The sequence below is a fragment of the Pleurodeles waltl genome, chromosome 9 (genome assembly GCF_031143425.1).
Source record: "Pleurodeles waltl isolate 20211129_DDA chromosome 9, aPleWal1.hap1.20221129, whole genome shotgun sequence".
NCBI lineage: Eukaryota > Metazoa > Chordata > Amphibia > Caudata > Salamandridae > Pleurodeles > Pleurodeles waltl.
In genome coordinates this window covers 1,140,128,497-1,140,149,334 of record NC_090448.1, presented here as the reverse complement: position 1 = coordinate 1,140,149,334, position 20,838 = coordinate 1,140,128,497, and the positions used below count along the sequence as shown (strand labels likewise).

The 20,838-nt window shown below is 44.7% G+C and overlaps 1 protein-coding gene across 1 annotated transcript in view; it reads left to right on the top strand.

The window, feature by feature from the left end:
* The window catches only part of STARD9 (StAR related lipid transfer domain containing 9), a 327,608-nt gene extending 310,507 nt beyond the window's left edge, over positions 1-17,101 (top strand). The window contains exons 30-34 of the mRNA XM_069208915.1: positions 1,297-1,361; positions 1,462-1,667; positions 5,073-5,152; positions 12,635-12,793; positions 13,572-17,101. Of these exons, the coding sequence (XP_069065016.1) occupies positions 1,297-1,361; positions 1,462-1,667; positions 5,073-5,152; positions 12,635-12,793; positions 13,572-13,673 (612 nt within the window). The 3' untranslated portion in view covers positions 13,674-17,101. The remainder of the gene's footprint in view (positions 1-1,296; positions 1,362-1,461; positions 1,668-5,072; positions 5,153-12,634; positions 12,794-13,571) is intronic.
* Positions 17,102-20,838: the final 3,737 nt, after the last annotated feature.

Sequence of the window (20,838 nt, the reverse complement as noted above, 5' to 3'; positions counted from 1 at the left end):
TGATGTGTTATTCTGTGCTCTACTATGTTTTCTTCAAGTAAACTTCACCAGGTGCTACTCCAATTGTAGCGTCTGTGACTCTCATGTCGGTGGGGCTATAAGTTGGCTCTGAACACTGTCATTGCACAACTGAGTGCACAATTATTCACATTCCTAAAATAAGTATTGAAAAACAAAAAAGATCTGGCCTTTTCGGGTTAATCCTAGTAATGGCACACCCCAGCGTACTTTAATCTACATCTCTTAAGGACGGATAAGTCTTCACTAGTGCCTAGGTTCTGAAAAAGGGTTGTGCAGGGTCACGTGCTTCGTGTAACCAGACAGACGGACTAAGTGTGAAGTCTGCTGTTTTATCACAAGTTTTCTGAAGGCAGACACACCTACAGGCAGTAAGCATTGACAAAGCCAATAGGTCTCACCTTTGTAACCTTTTGGCTTTGCCAATGGGCTTTAGATGCTCTCCACAGCATCCCTGATGCTGTGCCGCATGGCTAAAGTTAAAAGAAAACCCTTGGCGCAGCTGACAGCATCATTTGGTAGGTGCGAACACCAAATTCTGCAAAATGACGCAGACACTTTTTCTTTCTAGGTACTTATCCATGTTGGATCAGTCACTAAAAAGAAAATACAACAAGCAAAAGCATATTTTTCAAAGCATGAGTGGGGGGACCGAAGCAATGGGGGGAGAAAGCAACGCCGGGAAGGATAGGGGAACGTGGAAGCAACACAGGGATGGTGGGAGGGAGGAGAAAGCAACACGAGGAGGGTGGGAAGACAGGGAAGCACAACAGGGTTAGGTGTTGGGGGAAAGCAGTGCAGTAGGGAGAAGCATCCAGGTGAGCACAAGAGGGACAAGGAGGGGAGAAGCACAGGGGTGACAGAGGTCATACAGGACTGTCTTTTCTTGTGCAGAGTTCTCTGCCCTGACTGCGAGTTTCCACAGTTGTAAAGTTACTATTAAATCATTTGTGAATACCAAAAAAGAGTAACCTTACGCAAGAGTGTACATTTACATTTGTGAATCGGGCCCACAGATCTAAAAAGTAGTGCAAAATGACTGCTCAGTTAACAGACGAAAGAGTTATAACTCTGGCTGAGCCCATTGCAGTAGCTGTGCAAACCTTCATGCAACATTGCTAAAAAAACAACAGATACGGTGCAAAATGCAATGTCTTTATTTAAGTTTACATTACACTAATAAAATCAGTTTCTTCAAAGAATAAATATCTATTGTTGGGGCAGTGGGGGAAATCTAGAAATGCTTATAGCATAATATTGAACTGCATTTCCTTTTAGATTATGGCTGCCTGCTCATACAACCTGGAGAACCTCTTCAAGGGTCAAGCCATTGCTGGATGGAAGTAAGTCACTGTCATTTTGCTTCTGTTTCTAATGCCTGTGCAGCAGGCTCAGGCCTGTAGTTGCCCCATTGATCGCCACTAACTTGTGATTTTCCTTCAGCTACCAGTGCAGAGAAGAGGAGGTCATGGTGTACCACAAACAGTACCCGTCTGCGACCAGGCATGGCTTCCTGGGAGCCGGCGTGATAGCGAGGCCTCTGCACAGTGTGTGGTGCGCAGTGAAGGACCCCAACAACAGATATCACTATGACAAAACCATAACCACGCTGCGGGTGCACAAGAAAGTGAGCAGCGAAATTCAGCTTGGTGAGCAAATGCACTGACCTTTTTCGAAGAGAGTTAGAGGTGACATCTTCCAGATTTCCAGGGGAGTGGGGTGAGAGACATTTTTCTGGTTGTGGCGTCACAGGAGGTGATATTACATGATACGTAGTGCTGTGCACAAGGCTCCTGACTAATAGAGGTGGGTGTGTGGGGAAATACCTAGAGCCATTGGGAGGGAAACATAAAGGACAGTAACGTAGCCAGGAGGGGCTGCATGGAGGAAGGTTGTAAAGAGATGTATTGACTGGTTATGGTGGAATGTTTCACAAGGTGGCAGTGTCTGAGCAATGTTAATGGGAGAAGCACTGAAGCTGGCAGAGGGATGCTGGTCCCAGTGAGGTGGGGATACATGGAGTTTGGAACAGGTGGGAATCACAGAGGCCGGTACTAGGGAGCTGGACCTTCTAGCAAAGAAAACATGGATGTTAGTGGTAGAATCTGGCCCTGGAGAGGTAGGGATGGAGGGAAGGGATCGGGTAATAAAGGATAAGTAAAGGAGGACTGGTACTTTGGGAGCTGGGGAATACCCTAATGCCCTAAGTAATGTCATTTAAGTACTCAGTTCTTTCAACATGAGATCTGCCTCCATCATGAGTAGGAGGAATCATCACTCTGTCATTAGACAAACAAAGGCTCAAGATAGTGTTTCTAATGGATACTTCCAACCACAGATACCTCACATTTAAATCCCCAACACCAAACTGCAATCTGAGAATTGTTCTCCAGTGCTCTAGTAGGTGATGTTCTGCTCCATTAGGTAAGGCTGTGTAGCTCTGCACTGGCTCCGTACTTACCTGGAAGTGATAGAGCTACAAGAAGTGACGCAAGGCTCTTGTAAATATGCCCCAAATTCTGAATAGGAACAAGGGTCCCTAGTTAATCAGTATCTAGTGGTTAATTTGAAATGAAAAGGTTTTAATTGCAAACATCATAAAGACATGTAACTAAAACAAAAAAGACAAATTGTCAGTGATGTGCAAGCATTGCTGGTGGTTCTAGACTCTTCAGAGAGAAGCTCGAGTCTGCTCTAGAATGGTCCTGAAGGCTTCCTTGCCATCCATCAGGGGAAGTGTGGTGGAGGTTCTCATGGACGACATCACCATCATGTGGTACTGCAACAAGCAGGGTGGAGTGGGCTCCTGGCCCCTGCACCAGGAGGCTTTATGTCTCTGGAGGGTGCTGGAGCAGCAGAACATCTTTCTGTTAGCCAACCGCTTGGCCGGGTGCCGGAATGCCATAGCGGATGACTTAAGCAGGTATATCAAGAGTGGTGTCTGTAGCTCTCGGTGGTTCATAATGTACTTGATCGGTGCGGAGAGCCTTGGCTCAAACCATTTTGCATGTCGGGGTTTCTGCACTAGCACTCATTAGGAGACTCATTCTGACTGGAATGGAATGAGGAACTCTTGTGTGCCTTCCCCCACTATCTCTCCTGTCCTGAGTTCTGAAGAAAATCAAGAACAACCAGGCCCAAGTCAATTTAATTTCCCCAGACTGTGCCAGGAGAGTGAGGTACCTGGAACTTCTGAGCATGAGCATCTGTCCACCGATCATGGTACCACTTTAGGAGTACACCTGGCTCAGCAAGAGGGCAAGGTCCTTTGTCAAAACTGTAGCAAATTACACCTCCGTGCATGGAGATTAACAGTTGGCAATGGACTGTGTTTGAATTGACTTCTGAGGTGGTAGCTGTCATCCTCGCTGCGAGACACCAAGGCCCATATTTATACTTTTTGACGCACAACTGCGCCAACGCAGTTGTGCGTCAAACATTTTACCGCCGGCTAACGCCATGCAGGCGCCTTATTTATAGAATGACGTTAGCCGGCGCTGCGGACTGGTGTGCGTCAAAAAATATGACTCACACCAGGCAGCGCCGGCGTATGGGAAAACGGAGGTTGGGCGTCAAAAAATGGGGCAAGTCAGGTCTGAGGCAAAATTCAGGCCTCAACCCGATTTGCCCCATTTTGTTTGACGCACAACCCCCATGGGAATTACTCCTGTCTTAGCAAAGACAGGAGTCATGCCCCCTTGCCCAATGGCCATGCCCAGGGGACTTATGTCCCCTGGGCATGGTCATTGGGCATAGTGGCATGTAGGGGGGCCCAAATCAGGCCCCCCTATGCCACAAACAAATACGAAAAAAAATACTTACCCCAACTTACCTCAACTTCCGTGGGATGGGTCCCTCCATCCTTGGGTGTCCTCCTGGGGTGGGCAAGGGTGGCAGGGGGTGTCCCTGGGGGCATGGGAGGGCACCTCTGGGCTCCTTCTGAGCCCACAGGTCCCTTAACGCCTGCCCTGACCCAGGCGTTAAAAAACCGCGCCCAACAGGCCTTAAAGTCATTTTTTGGAAGGAAACGCCTACCTTGCATATAATTAACGCAAGGCTGGTTCCCCCTTCCAAAAAATGGCGGACATGGTGGAACTTTGACACCCGCGGCGTCGGACGTCAAAGTATAAATATGGGGCAGGGTTTGCGCCGATTGTGCGTCAAAAAGTTTGACGCACATTCGGCGCAAACAGAGTATAAATATGCCCCCAAATTCACCCGTGCTGGGTACTAGGACATGTTTGTTGCCTGGTGAGGTGCCGGAAACACTGACCCCTTACAGCCTAAGCTTTCGTAACCAGCTTTTGTTATCAGCAATTCTTTTACACTCTGCCCCTGAGGGAGTGTAAAGGGAAAGGACAAGAAATGGACGTCAGCTTGCACAGCTGACACTTAAATGTGGCTCTGCTCCGTCACTTCTGGGGGTGGGCGGAGCCAGTCCAGAATCACACGATGACACCTAGCAGCGCATGGGAGCTCTGCTGGAAAATTCTTTGGATCCAGTTTGGCACTTGTGGGATATTCTGAACATGAAGAATTTACGGTTAGACACAGTAACCACCAGAAAGAGCATTACCAAAGATTAGTAACTTGTTCCTTAGGAATGAAAGGGACATTGGGGATAACAAGAATAAAATCAAGCTTAATAATAAATAATTTGAAATTTGTTTGACAGATATGAGAGAGGGACATAAGGGACACTAAGTTCTAATGGCTGCTGTTAAATATTTGTAAACGTTTATGAAAAATGTTTGATTTTTTTCTTTAAATTGTTAAAGTTGTTCGATTTCCTAACCTATTTTTTGTTCTAGATTATTCTGTAAGTATATTGAAACATTTCCAAAACTGAAATCATGGGTGTAATAATGAATACTTCCCATACAAATTAAAATTTACAAACGTTTCTGCAGTGCGACTCACCTTAGGACCACGCCTGAACTACTGCTAGGTTAGAGATCGAGTGCCATGGAACTTCAGAGGTGGCCTTAGGATGTGAGGCAGCTGTACATTTCCATGCGTTGTACTTAGCTGAATGCTCTTTCTTTTTGTTTCAGTATACCTGGTGAGTGACATGTCTCAGTGCTATCTGAAGCAGTCCAGAGATTTCTGCTGTATCAGTATGGAATCAAAAGAAGTAAGTAATATAATTTTGAGAGAACGCAACTCACATACACGCTGAGATGTGTTTCCTTGTGAGCTGATAAGACTTTTCTGCTATTAGAATCTTCATCTGGGCCATTGTAAACAGATGACTTACAGTCCCACCACAGATATCGCAAATAAGGTGACCATCTCACTCTAGGTCATTGTAGGAAGGGAAACATCCTGAACAACTAGGTATAAACCACTACTTACCTGATACACTACTGCTAAACAACTAAAAAGTCTCTACAACTAAGTACTGAACAGCTACTGTCTAAACAACAATTGTGCCTGAATAACAATTGCCTGAACAACTAATTTTAAGGTAACGTTTTCTTTTTGGTTTTTATGGTTTATTAGTTGTTTAGAATAAATATATATATATATATATATATATATATATATATATATATATTAGTTGTTCGGGCAATTGTTATTCAGGCACAATTGTTTTTTAGACAGTAGTTGTTCAGTACTTAGTTGTAGAGACTTTTTAGTTGTTTAGCAGTAGTGGTTTAGGCTATAGCTGTTTAGGACCTAGTTGTTCTGTCACATATTCTTGTAGGAAAGTAGCCTCTTTTTGGCATGGTTACCCCCACTGTCAGTATGCTTTGACTGTTTTCACTGGGATCCTGCTCACCAGGACCCCAGTGATTGTGCTCTCTCCCTCTAAATTTGGTCCCTTAGAACTTTGCACACCCCAAAATTGGCATACTGGTCCCCCATATACGTCCCTAGATTATGGTACTTAGGTACCCAGGGCATTGGGGCACCAGGGTTTCCCCCTGGGCTGCAGCATGTATTATGCCATCCATGGGAGCCCATGCAAAATGTGTCTGCAGGCCTGCCAATGCACCCTGCGTGGAAAGGTGCCAATACCCTTTCCCTATAGGTCACTGCACGGGGTGCAAGTCACCCCTATGGCAGGCCCCCCTAGCCAACAGGGGAGGGTGCAGGTACCTGTGTGCGAGGGCACCCCTGCATGAGTAGAGGTGCCCCCACAAACTCCAGCTCCATTAAACTGGACTTCATAAGTGCAGGGAAGCCATTTTACTTGTGTAATGGACACAGGTCACTACCTGGGTCCAGCTACATAATGGTAACTCCGAACTTAGGTATGTTTGGTATCAAATATGTCATTATCATACCCCAATACTGTTGCCAGTTTTGGTTGTATGATTCCATGAACTCTGGGGGGCTCCTTAAGAGGACCCCAGCATTGCTCCTACCATTTTTTCTGGGGGTTTTCGGGCAACCCACACTGCTGCCACCCCCCAGACAGGTTTCTGCCCTCCTGCTGCTTGACCAGGTCAGGCAGAGGAAGGCAGAACAAAGGATTTCCTGTGGGAGAGGTAGGTTCGGACGGGTAGCCTCCCCAAGCCACCGGTATGCTTTGAAGGGCAAATGTGGTGCCCTCCTTGCATAAATTGGTTTTCACCAGTCCAGAGTCCCCGGTCCTTTCTCTGGTGCGAAACTGGACAAACGGAAGGGGAGTGACCACTCCCCTGTCCATCACCACCCTAGGGGTGATGCCCAGAACTCTTCCAGGTGGCCACTTGATTCTACCATCTTGAATCCAAGGTGGCCAGAGGCCCCTGGGAGCATCTGAGTGGCCAGGTCAGGTAGGTCACGTCAAAGCCCCCTCCTGAAAGGTGGTCACTCTGCTAGGTGACCAATCCCCCTTCCTGGGCTATTTACGATCTCCCTCTTGGGTGGGTCCTCAGATTCGATGTGCAAGATTCCAGCAGGACTCCTCTGCATTGTTTACTTCATCTTCTGGCCACTGAAACTGCAACCGAACCCTCCAGGAACCGACAGTCTGCAACTAGAGTGACGACTTTGCTCAGCAACATTGTTTCTCCGGCTACTTTCAGCAACTGCGACATTTCCCCAGCTGTACATCCTCTGAGGGTGGCGAGTCTTCAGCCTGCACAAGAAGTAAGAAGAAATCTCCCTTGGAGTGAAGGAGTCACTCCCCTGCATCTGCAGGCACCAACCTCAATGACGACCAGCTGCGTGGATCTGCTCTCCTCCGGAACTGCATGGATTCTACATCACAGGTGGTGGTCTGGAGTAGTCCCCTTGATCCTCTCTACCAGCTGTCCAACTTGGGAAACGGTAAGCCCTTGCCTGTCCTTGCAGGACAGTACCTCTGTGCACTGTGACTCTTGCAGCTACCAAGGTGTGTTTGCTCCTCCTCCAAGGGATCTTCAGGCTCTCTGTAGCCCCGGCCTCCAGCACTCCTCCCTGCAAAGCACAGTCTCCTGCCTGCTGCTCCAGCGACATGGGACTCCTCTTCGGATGTGCTGAGTGGGCCTCACTGCAGCTCCTGTGCCTGCTGCCAGTGGGTTGCCTGTAGGGGCTGCCTCCTCTTCTTGTGACTCTCCCAGCTGCTGAGGGTCACCCCGGTCTCCACTCCTTGGGTCAAGTCCCGTGGACCTCTCTGGTCCACCTCAACTATGCAAACCTTCTTCTCCGTCTCTTGCATTTGCCAAGGCTTGTTGGTGGTTTTCCAGCACCACTAACTGACTGCATCACGACTGCCGGCGTGGGACATTACTTACATCCTTCCTGGGACTCCTCTTCATCTCCGGTGCTGCGCTGCTGACCTTCTTTGTCCACCGTAGACCTGGTCCTGTATCCACAGAAGGGTGGGTAGTGGCACCTGCCACAGCTGGACACTCCATCACAAACTGGATTTGGTCCCCTTCCTTTGCCAGTCCTCTTCTGTCAGGATCCACCTTTGGGTTCTTCTAGTCTTTTTTGGGTCTTGCATAATCCTTTTCCAGTCCTCCTGTTGGATTCTGAGAAAACCAGGTACTTACCTCTGCTCTCCTAGTCGCTGGGTTTCACTCTGGTGCTCAACTCTTGGGGTTCCTAGTTCCTCCAGCTCCCCTCTACTGATTCCACTTCCTTGGGTGGGGGACTGCTTTTCACATTCCACTTTTTTAGTATATGGTTTGATTCTCCCCTTGGGCCCTCACTAGTTGCTATTGCTTTTACCAATTCTTTACTGATAGCTAGTGTGTATATAATAGTGTGTTTACTTACCTCCAGTTGGGGAATTGCCTATTCAGTATTATAGCATTTGGGTTACTATAATAACGTACCTTTATTTTTGTAACACTGTGTGGTTCTTTCATGTGTGTAAGTGCTGCGTTGCTACAGTGATATTGCGTGAGCTTTGCATGTATCCTAGCTAAGCCTTGGCTGCTCACCCACAGCTACCTCTACAGAGCCCTGGCTTCCTAGACACTGCCTGCACTTCACTAATAGGAGATACCTGGACCTGGTATAAGGTGATAACACCATAGGTGCTCGCCACACACCAGGCCAGCTTCCTACAGTCATTACGACACTGTCTGCAGTCCTGATCTTTTCACCTTCAAATCATTCATTTAGGGTATGTTAGTCTAATTATTTCACTGGAGGCAAAACAAGACTACAATGCCCACCATGCATTATGTTATCACTACAAGTTATAATCACTACATTTAAAACTGTTCACAATGACCTCCAGTGAGGTAGTGGCACTCGGCCCAAAGAACACCAGAAAGCAACATATGATCTCAAAGTAAATAAAACAGGCAGACACACAGCTTGTAACACAAGTCTTTCTATTTCAGATTCCCAATTATGACCAAGATAGTACAGGGACATACAAGTTACTTTAGCTATAGCCAACCCTAGCAATAGCCCAGTAAGAGCATCATTGCCTAACTCTTCATGGACAGAGGTCTGGAAAGCAGTGAAATAAGCAACTTTATATAAACTGAAAGATGTATATGTGCGGTGGTTGCCTTAGCGATGATAGCATCTAAAGAGAAATGACCACTGTGCTGGGCCAACCATCTCGAATGTGACTTGTGTGGTACCTCTTATAACATTCAAATATTTGTGGTATGGTAGAAGAAAGGAATCTGGTTTGAAATGTTGAATATATCACAACTGTGTATGATCTTAGGATATTTGGAGTTTCCTAACACCTGTCCAATATCACTAACATATGACTGAGCACAATCCATCACATGTAGCAATAGGTTTTTCCCAATTTTAATCCTGCAATACGCATATATACTCCCTGCATCACTTTTTCTCTATTTACAAATGTAAACAAGGCATAATTAGGCTGATAATGACAAGCTCCTGCAGGTAATAGGAGAAATAATGCATTGAAATCAATACGTGGCATCTGACTCTTTGGTAGGTTCACAAAGAGAGTACCTGAGCTGTTACAGCGGTTTTGTATGTAACGTAAATGCAGATAAGATTGATCAAGTGTTCCTAGGTGGTGTATGCGTAGCAAACAAATATACTACTTTCCCAAAACACAGCCCTATCCCTTGCTACACAATATATGTCATGATGATGATGATGTCTACAGTCCGACAGTTCTAGCTAATGTGCTCTTTCTTTATGAAAGGCCTTCTCTGCCTTTCTATCACTTTTTTTGACGCAACGGCAGCAGAAACCTCTCAACAATATCTATGGGGCCACCTAAAGCCACTTTGCGTGGCTTTTCATGGCCTCATAGATATGGAGTAAGGCAAGGCAGCGCAAATCGCTGCGTTGTCTTACTCTGCATCAGGGAGGCGTTCGTGGGTGTTGCGGTGGGTGTTCCCATGCAACACACATGTGTTTTGATGCTGCCACAGATTTACTTAATCGTGTAAAGTAGGGGATTCGTCAGAACCTTACGCCTCCCCAGGCGAGGCTTAATAAGGAGAAAAACCTTTATTTCTCTTCTGCAGCACACGTAGAAAGAGGAAAAAACCTCCCAGGATTGTTTTTATGCAGGAAGGTGCGCCTTCCTGCACAAAAACAATCCTGCCTACAACGCAGACACTCTTGCACCATGGTACAAGGGTGTCTGCATTGACGCTAGGCTGCTGAAACAGCACCAGTGCAGGGGAAAAGGACAGGAATGATCCATATGCTATAGATAAGGCGCATTCCTGCCCTTTCTTTTTGAAGCAGGGCAGCGCAGCAAATCCCCATAAATTTGGGCCTTTGTGTCCTATAGAACTTTCCCAAAACACTGCACTATCTCATGCTATGCATGGCAATATATATGATGATGTCTACAGTTCTGGATAATGTGCTCTTTTTGTTGACCACATACCAAGTCATTTCAAAACACACTTGTGGCCAATGCATACATTTTAAAATTTTGGAAGAAGACAATTTACAGTACCAACAAAAGCACTAAAAAAAACTGCACATGCAAAGTGTGTGACTATAATAATAATACATATTCATTTCACAATTAATTAAAATCGTAGCAATACAATGAAGTAAGACAACTTTATATGATACGTATTGTAAATTGTAGAACCCAGGAAGAGCGAAGAACCGACATTTATTATATTGTGCACTTCAGACAGTCTAATCTCCGCTAAAGCAATATAAAAGGTTTAAAAAAAAAAAAAAAAAAATCACCAGACAATTGGAGGTCTTTTCCACCTAGGCTGCTCTCACTGCATCCTTGCAGTTCTTACGCCTCAAGAAAGGATGCCACATGTATTTCCATCTGGGACCGACCAGATTATTGCAGACACTAATGAAGTCAAGTAGTGATTTGCTGGCTTTTCTGCATTAACAGCATGTGGTCTCCTTTCCAGGGCCCGATCATCATAAGGCTAAGACCTCTAAGGCAAAGCGCAGAATTGTATTCTAAGCAACGTTCTCTTCATCTCCAGAATAAGTGGGAGGGCCCAGAACGTTTGGTTGTCATTTTTATTTTGTATATGCTTGTTAGCCTCCATCTGTGTTGTTTTCTCTCATAAGTAGCAAAGTCCTGTGCAGCTGGAATTAATGTTGCCTGCTTTATCGTTGTTTTCTTTGTTGAGGTGGTAGCAATATATTGCAAACAATAATGAGTTGCAGGGCAGCAAGTGAGGTAGTCATTCAAAGGGTTATGGTTTGAGGGCGTGATTACTTGCCACTGTAGATATTTCAGAAGCCTTTCAGAGGCCATTCTGAGTTTAGCACAGTATGATAAAAACAAGGCTCTCAGAATATACTCCTACTTGAAAAGCTTGAGTTCTAGACATCTGTGATGGAGTATGAAGAGTAGTTTATATGTCTTGAACTGGCCACATCCAACCAGTTAGCACATTTTCCATGAAAGATTGTCTGACCAGAGGTTAGCGTGGACATGGCTTTACTTCTAACTGCCTGTAAAAAAAGGGTTCAGTAATAAGTCCCAACATTTTATTGATTAAGTTAAAGAAAGTTCATAGTCAGGGTAATGGTTATTTTTTTCATGGAGAATAGTTGAGTTTCATAGATTCCCCGCTTATTCAGGCATATACCTCGATAGTTATATTGTGGGGTCCACTATAGTTTGAAGTTATTGGCATACCAAGGCCCATATTTATACTTTTTGCCGCAAAACTGCGCAGGTGCAGTTTTGCGGCCAAAAGTTTAGCACCGGCTTGTGTCATTCCAGAGCGCTAGGTGGGCGCCAAATTAATGGAATTTCGCAAGCCAGCGCTCGGGGTGGGCTAGCATCAGAAAAAATTACATTAGCTGGGTGAGGGTGGCGGTACAGGGGGAAGGGGTTTTGCCTCAAAAAATTATGCTAGGCTGGCTAGAGGCAAAAAAAATGCCTCTAACCAGCCTAGTGTCATTTCGTGAGGCAAAACCATCCATACCACATGGCTCCTGTCTTAGAAAAGACAGGAGTCATGCCCACCACCCCAATGGCCAGCCCAGGGGACCAAGGTCCCCTGGGCATGGCCATTGCACCCAGTGCCATGCAGGGGGGCCCGTGTCAGGGCCCTCAATGGCACTTAATTTTTTTTTAAATACTTACCTGTACTTAACCTACTACTTGGGATGGGGTCCCACATCCTCTGGTGTGGGTTGGGGTGTTCCTGGGGCTTGGGATGGGCACCCGTGGGCCCATTCCATGGTGTTTTACCATGGAAATGGGTCCACAGGTCACCTAATGCCTGGTTTGACCCAGGCGTTAAATATGGTGCAAAGAAAGCTTTGCACCATTATTGAGCCCCTCCTCCCGCGCATCATTTTAGCACAGTGGGATAAATATGGGGCTAGCACCATTTTTTAGATGGGAACACCTACCTTGCATCTTATTGACGCAAGGTAGGTGCATGCATCCAAAAAATGGTGCTAACTCCAATATTTTGACGGCAGACGTGTCTAGTGTCAAAATATAAATATGGAATTAAGTTTGCGCCGAATTTGCGTAAAAAAAAAAATTATGCAAATTCGGCGCAAACAGTGCAAATATGCCCCCAAGTACCCTTCATTATAATCTTCTGGCTAAAGATAATCACTTTGTTTCTTTCAATAGTTATACTTAGGTTGTGGCTTACACAGCTTTCGCTCGGCATGTGAATCTATAGTAGCTTTAATCTACAAAGATACTGTTACAATGAAATGACTTTTGTCATTTGTATTTCCAACAGCCTATGTAAACAAATGTATTTTCTTGGCTGTGTTGCAGGAGAGGTGGTTCACTGTCGCCTTCCAGTCTGTGTACGATGAGTCCATGCCGCGCCCATGTAAGGACATAGTGAGGGGGGAGATTTTACCAAGTGCTTGGATTATGCAGCCAGACACTGTGGATGGGAAGGAGGTTACCAGGGTCATTTACTCTGTAGAGGTAAGCTGCTTTTTCTGGCTCAAGCCACGTCTACTTTCTGACTATGCACTGGCACGACAATAAGAATATGCATCGCACTGATAACTGGAAGATACCGGCTAAAACTAAACTCTTAAATAACTGGAAGATACAGGCTAAAACTAAACTCTTAAATAAGTCAGTCTCAATACAACACCCTACGTGTTTGTGGTTGTCAGATTTTGGCATCTCTAATGGTGGTAATGGACACTCATGGCTCTGGCGGAAGAGCCACAAAAACAAATTACACCTACAGAGAAGCATCCTCTGTACGATACCTTATAAATTCTTCCTTAGAACTGGGCCTTCCAAATAGAGTTTATGCCAGTTGCCTGGACTCCCGGTTTGATAAGCTCTAGCTGCTGCTAAATGCCATGGCATGTGAGCCATAGGGCCTGAAAGTTTGGACGGTATCTTGCCAACCTCAAATAAAGTCCAAGGGTGTCTGGTGAATGTTTAAGATGCTCTGCACAAGCCACAGTGCCCTGTCATAACTGACCTAAATTTACACTGAAACAAGGGTGAAACAAGCTGTTTGGGACGTACAGTTAAACAAATGAGACAACAGGCTATCCTCTCCCAAGAATTGCCTTGAAGCCCATGTTCTAATCTTGGCCTTTAATCAAGTTTGATGTAAAATTCAGAATATATATCCAAAATATATTAACATTGACATTAAATCAGAAGAACTGTTTTATAATTGTATTATTGTTTAATTTTTTTGGAAAATAATCCTACAAATACTTTTTTTTCCCTACAGGTTGAACTTGGTGCCCCGGCCCTCCCATCAAGACTTTTAAGTGTTGTGGCAAAGCAGCAACCATTGGTGATCGCAAGCCTGGCACATTTTCTTTCCAGCTGAAGATGACCATATTAATTCAGTGCATTGTGAGCTGGAGCAAATTATGCGTTGTTATAAAAAGCAGAGTTGTAAACTGTTGTGAATCCAGATTTAACAAAAATTGCAACACGGCATGCAATTGATGGCCAGGTCCTGACAAAAAGTTATTCAACCAAAAGTATACGGATGAAGTGAACCAAGATGTACTGTTGTCCCATTAACACAGTGGATCCACTGTACAACATAGAGGATCCGCTGTGTGGTTGACTTATTAGAAATGACACCGTGGAATAATCGTTGGTCATCTGCCCTACTGTTTTTGTGGTGGTGGCTCGCAAATTTACTGGGGAAGTTAAGAGAACGCATATTACAGACAATGAAGGAATACATCGAGGATTGTCTAGATCACCTGATTCAAAAGGGTCTAGATTCTCAAGAAGTCTTACATAAGATGTACATTGGAAACTTCTAAAACTACAAGGAAGCCATTTCAAGGTGACCAATTCCACTCAGCCAAGCACGTAATATTACCAGTTACAGCTCAATATGGAAATGACTTCATATATGTATCCATGCCCACATGTAGGACAGATACAATAATATGTTTACTTATTAACATGCTTGAAACTGATCTGCATAAATTAACCCAGCAAATGAATGTCATGGAAAAAACTACACAGAAACCATATTTGTGGGATAAATGAACAAGGATTATTTTTACCTTGCCTGAAGTAGACATAATGCCTGTTTCAAGGCGCTAAGAAGGATGGCATCGATGCTGGCAAAAGAGAGCACAAAGATAAGCACAGGTTTTCGGTTGTTCTAACAACAATGGATTTAGGGAGCTGTAAAAATTGTTAGTTAAATGTCAGTCCAGGTTGGCAGAGAATTTCCTAGTATCTAGGACTATTTACCCCGATTTCTTTTCCTCTCAATAAGTTGTACCTTTGCCACAGCAGCACCCTGTGATGCTCAGAGTGTACTGGTCTTATAATCCACAAGAATGACGGGCAGATCAACCAATCACAAGACTGAGACAAGTGATTACGCCTCTCGCAATGTATATTAATAACATAGGAGTGTGTATGCAGAGTTGCAAATGCACCACACTAACAGAGCAGCTGAAATTACTTTCTCCTGATGTCTTTGGTTTGAGCCTTTTGTGTACAGTGGACCCTCCAACCAGTCGTTAGTCACTTAAGCTTCAGAACTGGTGCACTTTCTTGAGCCATTGAAAACTGAATATAAAGGCAAGCTGTACTGAACTCAAACACACTAGTAAATTCAGTCCACTTTGTCTTCTGACGGGATTTGCATAGTCCTGGTGCTGATCAAAGGGCTTGTACAATTTCCTTTTGTCTTCCAGGTGCAAGATTAAGACTGTATTTAATACACCGCTGGATCCCTACGTCATCAGTGTAAATTTGCATGTTAACTAGCACAGCTCCAATTTCTAGTTCCAATTGGAAACTGCAAGCTTGAAATCAGTGTTGGAAACTCCCCAGTGTGGGGCTCAGTAAGAAGGAATGCTTAGTAGGCCAAATAATTATTCACTTTTATGGTCTCAAGTTCTCCAAAACGAATTATGAAATTTGCTAAATTTTAAGACTTTCACTTGAAGAAAGGATCAGTGCCTCATTTCTCATTTTAATCTTTTTTAACTATCATTGAGCGGCCATAGAAAGCTCTGTCTCCAGGCCATGTTTTGAGTGTACCAGTTGTATCATTGTCACTCAATAGCACTTTAGAGTCATTAACAATAAATACGAATAGAATGTCCCAAAATACGAATAGAATGCTGAAAAGTAGATGTTACGTCTGACGAAAGATTGCTTTAGACTTGTTCGTGAGGATGTGCTGTTCGCAAACATTATGCAATTTGTGTCAAAGTATGGCCAATAAGTGCATCTTAGGCACCGTGGAGCCTGTTGCGCTTATTAACCAGAGAATCATGTGTATGCAAAAGTTGATTTAGTTTCCCTTCGCAAAGAGTTATCTTTGTTTGAGATTGTATCATTGGATCTTATGTTTTTGCTTTAGGTTCGTGCAGAGATCTTGCGCTGTTGCATGCACGGCGTAAGTATTTGACCCTGTTTTGCTATGCCTTTGCTTTCTGGTACTTGCTGTCATGCATTTAATGGGAAGAAGGAAAACCCACAAGCACTATAATGCATGGAGGAAAAAGAGAACTGGAAAAGCAACTCAAACTGAAATGAAAGAACTAGAGATCTTGTAAGTTAGGGATGCTCGTACCCTACCAGAAAGTAACAACGCTTTGAGGAACCGTAGTATCAGTCTGCAGAAACTTTGTGTTCCAAAGCATTTGTTAATGTCTTTGGTTTAAAAAAATATTTATTTAAGCTTTTTAAATAAGTTATTTTCGTAAAGCTGATTTGGTTTATTTTTGTAGACATCACATTGCTGTCAAAATATTTTAGTAATTTTAAAACTATCCTCTTAATCTCTTTTAAATTACAGAGGTTCCAACCACTGGCAGTCACAGTTGCAGAATTGCATTAAAGTTGCAGGCAGCTTAGAATATTATCGAAAGCGGCATCTACTTACTAGGGAGCGCTGAGAGAAACCCATTTTCATTAAGCAGACTGCGAAGTATTCTATGCAACAGGTTACAAACAGCAGTGTTTCTATAGAAGACAGAATTATTGCCAAAGATGTATTATAGCCCTCTTGGGAAGGCTATACCGGTTGTTAATGGCCCTCTCCCTCATTATAGGCCCTCACTTTTGGCTGTGGCCTATGACTCGGGCTCAGGGCATTTAATAAACAGTATAAACCTCAGCAGCGGGTTAAAATCCGATAATAGAGTGAGATCCGACCAAGTATTCACCTACAGGAAAGGTTGTCAGATGCAAAATCTTGTATAAAAATGATTTTTTAGGGGGTGAAGGCTTCCTGTTTGTATCTTAGAGATATCGAATACCACTCAGCCTCAGTTTGTGACATATACTTTGCTTGAAACCTACAAACACAAACCCAGGAGCAAAATAATGACCCTTTGAGACACCGTACTATAGGGAAGAACATATTTAAAGCCAACTTATGAAATGTTGACACCAACCTGTGGAAGGTTAATGTATTAAACCTGAGGGTATTCCTTCTATTTTGTATTACTTGCAGGGGGCGGGAGTGGGAAGGGTTGGGGCAAAATGCCTGTTGTGCGGGGGGGGGGGGAGTTTACCCAGGGAGGGTGCCACTGAAGGAGGCGTCCTATGTACAGCGCATCAGATGTTTATTTTTATATATGTATACGATTTTTTTCTACATTCACAAATCTAAGTTATTTATGTATATATATTGGCTTGTTTTGAAGTGGTTTTATATGCGTTCGAATCTAATTTTATTGCATTCATGAAATGTAAGCCTTTTAATACAATCACATATTAATAATTATAATATTTATTTTTGTGCAAATATATACTCTTTTGATACATGGAACGTGTGGTGTCTTCTTGACAACTGCTTGGAGGGGCAAGATTGGATTAAATGTCTTTATCTTTACTAGTATTTCTGCGTTTGTGGAAGGTGCTCTTTATGTTAGATTATTAGGCACGAATTTACTGTATCTTAGCACACGTGCATACGCAAAGGGGTGCCTAATGGTGCAATTGGCAGTGTGTACCAACTTCTGAAAGCATTAACTATTTTGTGATGTAAAGGAAGCTTCACAGGTCAGGAACCATACAAACAACCAGGAACAGATTCACTAAGATTTTACGGCGGGTTGTATCACATTTGTAGCGCAGCCCAGATGCAAATAAATTTTTGTTATTTAGTAAGCTATGCAAAGCCACTTTGGTAAGCAAATACAAAGTAAAACAAGGCAGCGTTGAGAAGGCGTTTCATGGGTGGAGCATGGGCGTTCCCATACACTAACTCATGGATTTTGGCACATTGCCAGATTTACAAAGACTTGTAAACCTGAGAAGAGCAGGTCAAATCTGCTTACAATCAGCCCCAATAGAACAATCGCTTATAGTTGAGTTTATAGTTCAGTTTTGCAATTGTTTTTTTTTAATAAAACAATGTTCGGTGGCATGTGTAGCTGCAGATACACATGCTGTGCATAGTCCGCCGTCTGGTGTTGGGTCGGAGTGTTACAAGTTGTTTTTCTTCGAAGAAGTCTTTTCGAGTCACAAGACCGAGGGACTCCTCCCACTTCGGTTCCATTGCGCATGGGCGTCGACTCCATCTTAGATTGTTTTTTTTCCGCCATCGGGTTCGGACGTGTTCCTTTTCGCTCCGTGTTTCGGGTCGGAAAGTTAGTCAGAATCAACGGAAAATCCGTCGGTATTGTTTCGTTCGGTATCGGGATAGTTAGGGCAAATCGACACCGAGCCTTAAAGAGCTCCGGTAACCCTTCGGGGTATTTTCGATCCCCCGTCGGGGCCTGGTCGGCCCGACCGCGTGCAACATCGAGACTGATGGAACGGACCCCGTTCCGATTCTGTCCTAAATGCCACAGTAAATATCCTTATACAGACCAACATTTGGTCTGTAACTTGTGCCTGTCCCCCGAGCACAAGGAAGAGTCGTGTGAGGCCTGTCGCGGGTTTCGGTCGAGAAAAACGCTCAGGGACCGAAGAGCCAGGAGGTTGCAGATGGCTTCCACGCCGACAGGACAACAAGGGTTCGAGGAGGAGGCAGAAGAAGAAACTTTCTCCATCCGCGAATCGGATTCCGAAGAATTCGACGTCGACGAGCAACCAACCGTGAGTAAGACGTCGAAAGAAAGATCACACGAAAAAACAGACAAAGCCCAGGGGACGCCACTGCCAACAGGCCATGGCATAACCCATAAAGTAGGTGACCGTCCATCGGCACTGAAAAAGGGCGAGCTGGTGCCGAAGTCGTCCGACTCAGGTCGAGACACAGGCAAGCAACACACTCGGGACCGAGAGAGTGGTGCAGAAAAGGCTCGACACCGAGATAGCGGCACCGAAGCTACTCGACACAGAGACAGCGGCACCGAAGCTGCTCGGCACAGAGATAGCGGCACCGAAGCTGGTCGGCACCGAGAGGCCAAGACACCGAAAAAGAGAAAGATCTCGTCGGAGCCGAAAACAACTAAAGACACGGTTTCGGTGCCAAAACACCCGGCAACCGAACCAAAAACCAGTTCCTACTCAGAGGAACAATCACTGTCCTCCCAACTAAAAAGACACCAATTTGAGGAGGAATTACAAACTACAGAGGTAGATCACACGCAAAAGCGGATCTTTATCCAAAGGGGTACAGGGAAAATCAGCACTCTTCCCCCAATCAGAAGGAAAAGGAAACTTGACTTCCAACAACAAGACAAGCCACCACAAGCAAAGGTGGTAAAGAGGGTAACTCCACCACCCTCTCCACCACAGTCAACTCCTGTATCACCGGCACAGACTCCACCACAATCACCAGCTCATACCACCATGAGCCAGGATGATCAGGAAGCATGGGACCTCTATGATGCTCCAGTATCGGACAATAGTCCAGAGTCGTACCCAACTAAACCCTCACCACCTGAGGACAGTACAGCAAATGCACAGGTGGTAGCTAGGGCAGCCGAATTTCATAATGTATCTCTACATTCGGAGCCTATTGAGGATGACTTCCTCTTTAACACCCTGTCCTCCACCCACAGCCATTATCAAAGCCTTCCCATGCTCCCGGGAATGCTAAGGCACGCTAAACAGATTTTCAAGGAGCCTGTTAAAAGCAGAGCAATAACTCCAAGGGTGGAGAAAAAATACAAGGCACCGCCCACAGACCCTGCTTTTATTACATCACAACTGACACCAGATTCAGTAGTCGTAGGAGCAGCTCGTAAAAGAGCCAACTCGCATACATCAGGCGACGCACCACCTCCGGACAAGGAGAGCCGCAAGTTTGATGCAGCTGGGAAAAGGGTTGCAGCACAAGCTGCAAATCAGTGGCGCATCGCCAACTCGCAAGCACTCCTAGCGCGATACGACAGGGCCCATTGGGACGAGATGCAGCATCTCATCGAGCACCTCCCCAAAGAATTCCAGAAACGAGCGAAACAAGTGGTTGAAGAGGGGCAAAATATCTCCAACAACCAAATACGTTCTTCTATGGATGCAGCAGATACAGCTGCAAGAACAATAAATACTGCTGTGACAATAAGGAGGCACGCATGGCTGCGCACATCTGGCTTCAAACCTGAGATACAACATGCAGTGCTCAATATGCCATTCAATGAACAGCAATTGTTTGGCCCAGAAGTGGACACTGCAATTGAAAAATTAAAGAAGGACACTGACACAGCCAAAGCCATGGGCGCATTCTATTCCCCGCAGGGCAGAGGCACATTTGGCACTTTTCGCAAAACAACCTTCAGAGGGGGGTTTCGGGGTCAAGCCACAGAAGCCAGCACTTCACAAACAAGACCACCTACCTACCAGGGACAATATCAAAGGGGAGGCTTTCGAGGCCAATATAGAGGGGGCCAATTCCCAAGAAACCGGGGAAAATGTCAAGGTCCCAAGACCCCTCAAAATAAACAGTGACTCACAAGTCACACAACCCCTTCACACAACACCAGTGGGTGGAAGACTAAGCCAATTCTACAAATCTTGGGAGGGAATAACAACAGACACTTGGGTCTTAGCAATTATCCAACATGGTTATTGCATAGAATTTCACCAACTCCCTCCAAACGTCCCACCAAAAACACACAATATGTCAAAACAGCATATAGACCTTCTAGGACTAGAAGTTCAAGCATTACTGCAAAAAGACGCAATAGAATTAGTACCAAGTCCACAAAAGAACACAGGAGTTTACTCACTGTACTTTCTAATACCAAAGAAGGACAAAACTCTGAGACCAATATTAGATCTCAGAACACTAAACACCTACATCAAATCAAACCACTTTCACATGGTCACGCTACAAGACGTAATACCACTGCTGAAACAGCAAGACTACATGACAACGTTAGATCTAAAAGACGCGTATTTCCATATACCGATACATCCCTCGCACAGGAAATACCTAAGGTTCGTATTCAAGGGAATACATTACCAATTCAAAGAGTTGCCATTCGGAATAACAACAGCGCCAAGAGTCTTTACAAAATGTCTAGCAGTAGTAGCCGCACACATCAGGAGGCAGCAAATACACGTGTTTCCGTACCTAGACGATTGGCTAATCAAGACCAACTCGC